Source organism: Diadema antillarum, unplaced genomic scaffold (genome assembly GCF_040938485.1).
Source record: "Diadema antillarum isolate AM-2024a unplaced genomic scaffold, OU_Dant_1.0 seq00001960_RagTag, whole genome shotgun sequence".
In the NCBI taxonomy this organism is placed as follows: Eukaryota; Metazoa; Echinodermata; class Echinoidea; order Diadematoida; family Diadematidae; genus Diadema; species Diadema antillarum.
In genome coordinates, this window is record NW_027272620.1 from 38,102 (window position 1) to 44,848 (window position 6,747).

The window sequence follows — 6,747 nt, forward strand, 5'->3', positions numbered from 1 at the left end:
GGACTCCACGATCGCGAATTTAACCACTCGTGAAATTGTCGTGAATTCCCGATTCGCGAAATTTTAGACTCGCGAAATATATGGCGTATACAGTAGATGCTGAGACATTGAAGAGCCAATCCTGATAAAAATTATAAGATGGCACAGTTCTACATCACCTGGTTTCTTTATAAAACAAATATCACCTTCCATTAGAAAGTCCACAAGCACACAGTTGAACTGGGCAACTGTCAGTCTCCTGATCCCACCCTGGTAAAGCGGTTGTCAAATGACCTCCATCTCAAAGGTCATCGACCCATGGGGGGTGGCCAGAAAGCTTTTGGTGGTGGTGGTGGTGGTGGTGGCAGTCGTAGTGGAGAGGTCCCCGTCCGCATCTACTTAAAGATGGCCTGCCGGTAGTATTTGAGTTCCTCTATGCTCTCCTTAATGTCATCCAGGGCTCTGTGAGACGCTTTCTTCTGATAGCCCGCCGTGTATTCCTCTGGATACCACCGCCTGAAGGGGTCAAGACAACATGACTTCTTATTTGGCAAAGCTCTAATTCAAACAGCAACCACATTGGTTTGTTTATAACATATTTAACAGAACAAGTAGAAAGTGGTGATACAGTGAATATTCAAACATAATTTGTTTACAAGATCTTATCTCAAACTCAGAAAGGAATACATGCTGCAAATAAATTAATGATGTGATGATTATTTGATTATTCCTAAATATATTTGACTAAAAATATGAGCTAAATCTCTCTTTATGACAGGTTTCAACACTAATGGATGTGGGTAATTCCGTGAAGTTGGGGCACAAAGTGTTACATTTTAGCATAACTCAATACTAATTATGCTATACGTATTCTTTATAGGCTTTACGTGTATTGAGACCATACATTTTCCTGGGAATTTTGTGCCATTCAGACTCAATTTTGATGAAGTTATTTAAAAAAAATGTAACGGTGTCCTGTAGCATCGTGACGTGTCCATGTAGCATCGAGATAGTTAAAATCTGGTCCTAAAAGACAAATCAATGCAATTAGCTTGACCGAAATTTGATATAATATGCATAATTACTAGATTAGTCAGATAGCTAAATATCTTAACTCTATTTTCCACAGTTTTACTTTTACAAGAAAATTATACAATGTGTCACTATGCTACACGGTGTCCACCAATGTAACAAAAAAGGACACCGCGTAGCATCGTGATACATTTTGTAATTTTCTTTTAAAATTAAAACTGTGTACAGGAAATTTGAGATATTTAGCTATCTGACTAATCTAGTAAATATGCATATTGCATCAAATTTTGGTCAAGCTAATTGCCATAATTTGTCTCTTAGGACCAAATGTTAAAATTTCACGATGCTACACTGTACATGGACACGTCACGATGCTACAGGACATCGTTACATATTGTTTAATAACTTCATCAAAATTGAGTCTGAATGGCACAAAATTTCCAGGAAAATGTGTGGCCTCAATGCAGTTGTAAAGCCTAGAAACAATAAATGTATAGCATAATTAATATTGAGTTATGCTGAAATGTATTTTTCAAATATCATGATGCTACATGGACACTGCCCCAACTTCATGGAATTACCCGTGTATGGCTATTAAATGTGATGATTCTTCAAAAATTTTGTGTCTCAAAAGTCTAGTGTTATGGGCCCGAGGAAAAGATGGTGGTAATCGACAGGGACGTCAAACGGATCATCATCAGTGACACCAAACAGAAAACTCTATCACCACCAGACTTCAAGAAACAGCAGTTGACAAATTAATTTCTTGCCCTTGAGCGCCAAGTCTCTCTGAAATCTCTCGAAACTTTTCTGCCCCATGTGGGCTTAGCATGCCACACTCATTTGCAGAAATAATTTCTCTGTGTTTTTCTGTGACAATGGGCACTTGCAGTAGTCAAAAGGTTAATGCCAGACTTCTCTTTATAACTTATAAGCCAAGCATGTCATAATGATAATGAGGCACTCACCTGCACAGCTCCTTGACCGTGCTGACGTCGACGATGCGGTAGTGCAGGTGGTCCATGAACTGTGGCATGTACTTGACGAGGAAGGCCTTATCGGCGTGGATGCTGTTGCCAGCCAGTGGGCAGAGCTTGGGGTAGGTGTGCTCCCGGACGAAGGCCAGCATCTCGTACTCCGCCTGCTGCAGGGTCGTCTTGCTGGCCCGCACGGCGTCCACCAGGCCCGAGGCAGTGTGGTGCTGGACACACCAGTCATTCATGCTGGTCAGCACGTCCTCTGGTTGGTGGACAATGAGATTGGGTCCCTGGTAGGAAGGTGCAAAGAGAATCACTCATCTAGGCCTAATAAGAAAACACAATCTGGCACGCCTGCACCTTAAAAATATCAAACAGTCAAACCTGCCCCAAGTGTTCAACTGTTATCAATGACAACCTGTAGATAGAGCCCACGTGGAAATTCCTGCAGAGAAAACATGGATGTAGATCTAGAACATCTAGTCTAACAAGACTTGTGTCCAAAGACTGGATTTCCTTTGGACGAGAGAAAAGTTTGTCCACAGGAACTGAGGAAGGAACAGCAGCAGGCGGAGGCACAGCTACCAGCTTACCATAATTTTATAGGCCACAGCATCAAACAGATAATGCTGAAACTCGTCTACAGCTACTACTGTATATCAACGACATCCAGAAAGAAGTCACCAGTACTACTAGGCTCTTTGCTCATGATTGTTTATTATATCACCCAATTAAATCACTGGATGATATGAGTGATCTTCAAAAAGACCTTGACGTAATGGTTAAATGGTCTCACAGATAGGGCATGCAGTTTAACCCTGCCAAATGCAAATCTATGCGCGTTACCAGAAAGAGGTCTCCAGGCAAAACATCCTACAACATCAGTGGTGTTACTCTCCAAGGAACCAAGGAGATCAAGTACCTAGGCATCAAAATCCATAACGACCTACGCTGGAATTGCCATACTCACTACTCAACTTCTAAGGCTGCGAGTGTTTTGAACTTTGTCCGGCGGAATTTTCATCATTGTTCATCTACTGTCAAGGAAAAGTTATACTTCACCTTAGTTAGACCACACTTGGAATACGCTGTTGCCACATGGGATCCTTACACTGACAAAAATATTTTGTCCATCGAAAGAATCCAGAGACAAGCTGCACGTTCTGTCATTAGCACTTACAGAATCTAGCGTCACTCAACAGAACTCTCTTGGATGGAAGTCACTCCAAGCAAGACAAGAAGCACATCGTCAGAGCACAAGACATCACATCACAACACATCAGAGCAGAAGAGGACACCAACTCAAAATCCACAAGCAACACATGTTGTAGCCAGGAAATATACGTTCCGTCAAAGGGTAATTCAAGACTGGAACAATCTCCCCCAGCAGCAGTTCATGCAACGTCAATAAACAGCTTCAAAACAGAATTAAGACTATCAATGGGTTACTAACGGCGAATAGCCCCCCTCACCCTAGCCGCACTACATTGGTACACTACCAAGACGGATGCGGCCCTTCAGTAAGTTCAGTAAGTCTGACTTGCTTTCACAAAATGTTAAATAATAGATTTGATATTGACTATTTATCACACACCAAACCCAAGCTCATTAGAAGTAGACGCGGACATTCTCATCCCCTTCAGTTCAAAGTACCAAACCTCCAGACTAAGAGTTCACAGGAACTCATTCTTTCCCCTCACAATTAATGCATGGAATGAACTTCCTTCTTCGATCCGTAATCACACACTGATTTAGCTAAATTTAAAGAGATCATGTTAACTTAATAGAGTAATTGTTTAAACGTCCACCCTCCAGCACCTCCAGTTAAAACTCCAGTGGGAGTATTCAGGAGGATCTTACCCAAGTACCAAGCTTAATTTACTGTACCATCCTGATCATCGTGTAGATTCCAGACTAGAAAATAACAGGGCTGCCAACTCTCACGCATTGAGCGTGAGACTCACACATTTTGGTTTTTGGTTTGGCAAATTTTATTTGCATGCATTTCTATTGATCTCACTCATTTTGACTCCTAGAGTCCTAAACTATAGCATTGGCCTATGGGAGTCTCACTCTCAACTAGACTAGTTTCCAGTGTTGGCAGCCCTGAAATAATAACCTGATAATTCAAGTTATTGATCATGTGACCCATGACGGGGCCATGTCGTAGTACTCGTACAGTCTGGGGGGCATTTCATGAAGGAACTTGTCGGATAAAATATCTGACAAGTCAATTATATCCGACAAGTTCAGAGAAATCAGCCAATCAGACTAAAGAATTTCTCAAAACTTGTCGGATATAATTGACTTGTCAGATATTTTATCCGACAAGTTCCTTCATGAAACGCCCCCCAGTTCATTACCAAAATCAAAAACTTTACCTCAGCGACTACATTCAGGTCCTGGTCTGTAATCAGGCAAGCCATCTCTATGATATGGCATGTGTTCACGTCAAGTCCCGTCATTTCGAGGTCAACCCACACGAGGCGACTTTTCATCTCCTCAATTTTCTTTGGCCGACCTCCTCCTCCGGCGGGCTGGTTGTGGTGATGATGATGATGATGATGCCATTGATGGTGATTGTTACTCATCGCAGCGGCGGCACACGTAATACCACGCTGGCAGACAAACTTCTTTGAATACTGAGGATGGAAGATGTGACGGAGTTTTGACAAAAACATCGATGATTCAACGAGATGTTTCTCAAGTTCACTAACTACCTCAGTTTAGGGACCTTGGTATAGAGAGTGCAGCCGTGTGTTGACGGTCAACGCAGCCCAGTCTGTCCGGGGAAGTGGTGGCAGCAGTAACCGATGGTTGGCGTGCTCAGTTTTATCCGTGCATGGCGCTGGTGGTTCCACGTTGAAGCTCCGACAAAATTCTTGTGCAATGATGATGGGCATTCACTGGTGTGCCAGACGAACTCTAAACACGAGATGGCGCTATACCAGAATCAAATTTGGGAAAAGGTATACTAGTTAGTATTATGTAGGCCCATTCTTCGGTTGTTTCGTTTTGTTTTGTTTAAATGTTGTTGCTGTTGTTTTTTTTTTAAATCAATATAAAGCTTGGGGGTTTTTTTTATATGGAATGTATCATCATTATGTATTGCGAATGTATAGCAAGCGGAAGAAAATAAAGTACAATAATTATGTATCATGCAAAACAAAAAAGTACTTCATGTATAATGGTTATTTTTATAATGCGAGAAAGAAAGCATGATTTGAGACTGGAACAATAATGAATGGTTTCACAAACAAGTTTTCGAATACTGTCAATCATCTTTAATTTTGTCACCCAATATACTGAATTATTGTAGTTGAACCCCCCCCCCCTACACACACACACACACACACACACACACACACACACACACACAAAGTAATTGAAGAGTTTGTTCGCCAAAACCGATAAGTCCATTTTTGAAGATTTTGAAGTACGGTCTCTGTCATAAAGTACAAAATAATACCCTTTAAGTGATATATTGATCACTACATATAAAGGTACATTTTTGAAGTTATGGTCAAAAGAAGCAAAATTTTTTTTTATTATTCTCTGTATTTTTCTTGACCTTTAGTCGCAAATATCTCCATTTGGCAAATATGGACTTATCGGTTTTTGCAAACAAACTCTTCAATTGGAGAGGAGTCTTAATTTCCAAACAAAAGGGATGTTGTGTAATGATACATTACCCCAAGGCCTCCCATTCCACTATGATGACCGAATATGCCACTTCACCTCCGGCCAGTCAATGACCTCTTCTTACATAAAGGAATAACTTCAATAAAACCGCAATTTACGACCAGGTTGAGTCAAATCCGAACATCCTGTCCTACCCTAATTCATCATTCGAGAACTGTTGTTGATGACTCCAAATCCAAAAACATACTACCTCCTTTCTGAAACTAGTCCCGCCTTTGTTTCCATAAAAACTAAAGTTTCGCCAAATTGAAAACCTTTTTTAATCATCAAGACTCCACCCCATCCTTTGTTTGTATGTTTTAATAAAAAATATCTATCACGGATGTAAGATATATGAAGAGTTTGTTCGCAAAAACCGATAAGTCCACATTTGCCAAATGGAGATATTTGCGATTAAAGTTCAAGAAAAATAAAGAGAATAATAAGAAAATTTTTGCTTCTTTTGACCATAACTTCAAAAATGTACCTTTATATGTAATGACCAATATATCATTTAAAAGGTATTATTTTGTACTTTATGACAGAGACAGACTCTGAAGCTTGAGGGAAGTGGACATGCCATAAGACACCTCTCGAATAAAGAGTCTTCAAAATAATTCTACTCAACTGTGTATCGGAAGTTATTCATTGAGCGAACCTATAAGAAGAGCCCAATCCCAATACACAATTGAGATAACACAGAAAAGTTCATTAAACAATTATTATTGTGTATGAGCTAATAGGCTCCATACGATTTCGTGTGTGTGTTACCCGACTGGGGGAAATAAGACCCCCTCAAATGAACATAGAATGATAATTGTGTTAGGTTTTTTTTTTCTCTCTCTCATTTTTCCTATTTCAAAACTAAACCGTTCTTGAGGCCAAACTACTCTCTAATAAAAATCGAGAGAACGTTAATATTCACTCTTAAACGAGTGAATACAAAAAAGAGTGAATTTAGAATGAAATTGGAGGGAATTTTTAGTGAAAATGTTCATTTTCACTCATTTTGGAGTGACCTAAAGAATCACTCGAAGATTTTGGAGTGATCTCTGAGGTCACTCTAAAACGAGTGAAA

General features: G+C 40.1%; 1 protein-coding gene across 1 annotated transcript; it reads right to left on the reverse strand.

The window, feature by feature from the left end:
* Nucleotides 1-361: 361 nt before the first annotated feature.
* Nucleotides 362-4,486, reverse strand: LOC139713424 (oligoribonuclease, mitochondrial-like). Its single transcript, XM_071625158.1, has 3 exons — nucleotides 4,370-4,486; nucleotides 1,980-2,278; nucleotides 362-495 (listed from the first exon to the last, which is right to left on the reverse strand). The coding sequence occupies exons 1-3, from the start codon at nucleotides 4,484-4,486 to the stop codon at nucleotides 375-377; spliced, it is 537 nt and encodes a 178-aa protein (XP_071481259.1). The 3' UTR covers nucleotides 362-374.
* Between the last annotated feature and the right edge of the window lie 2,261 nt (nucleotides 4,487-6,747).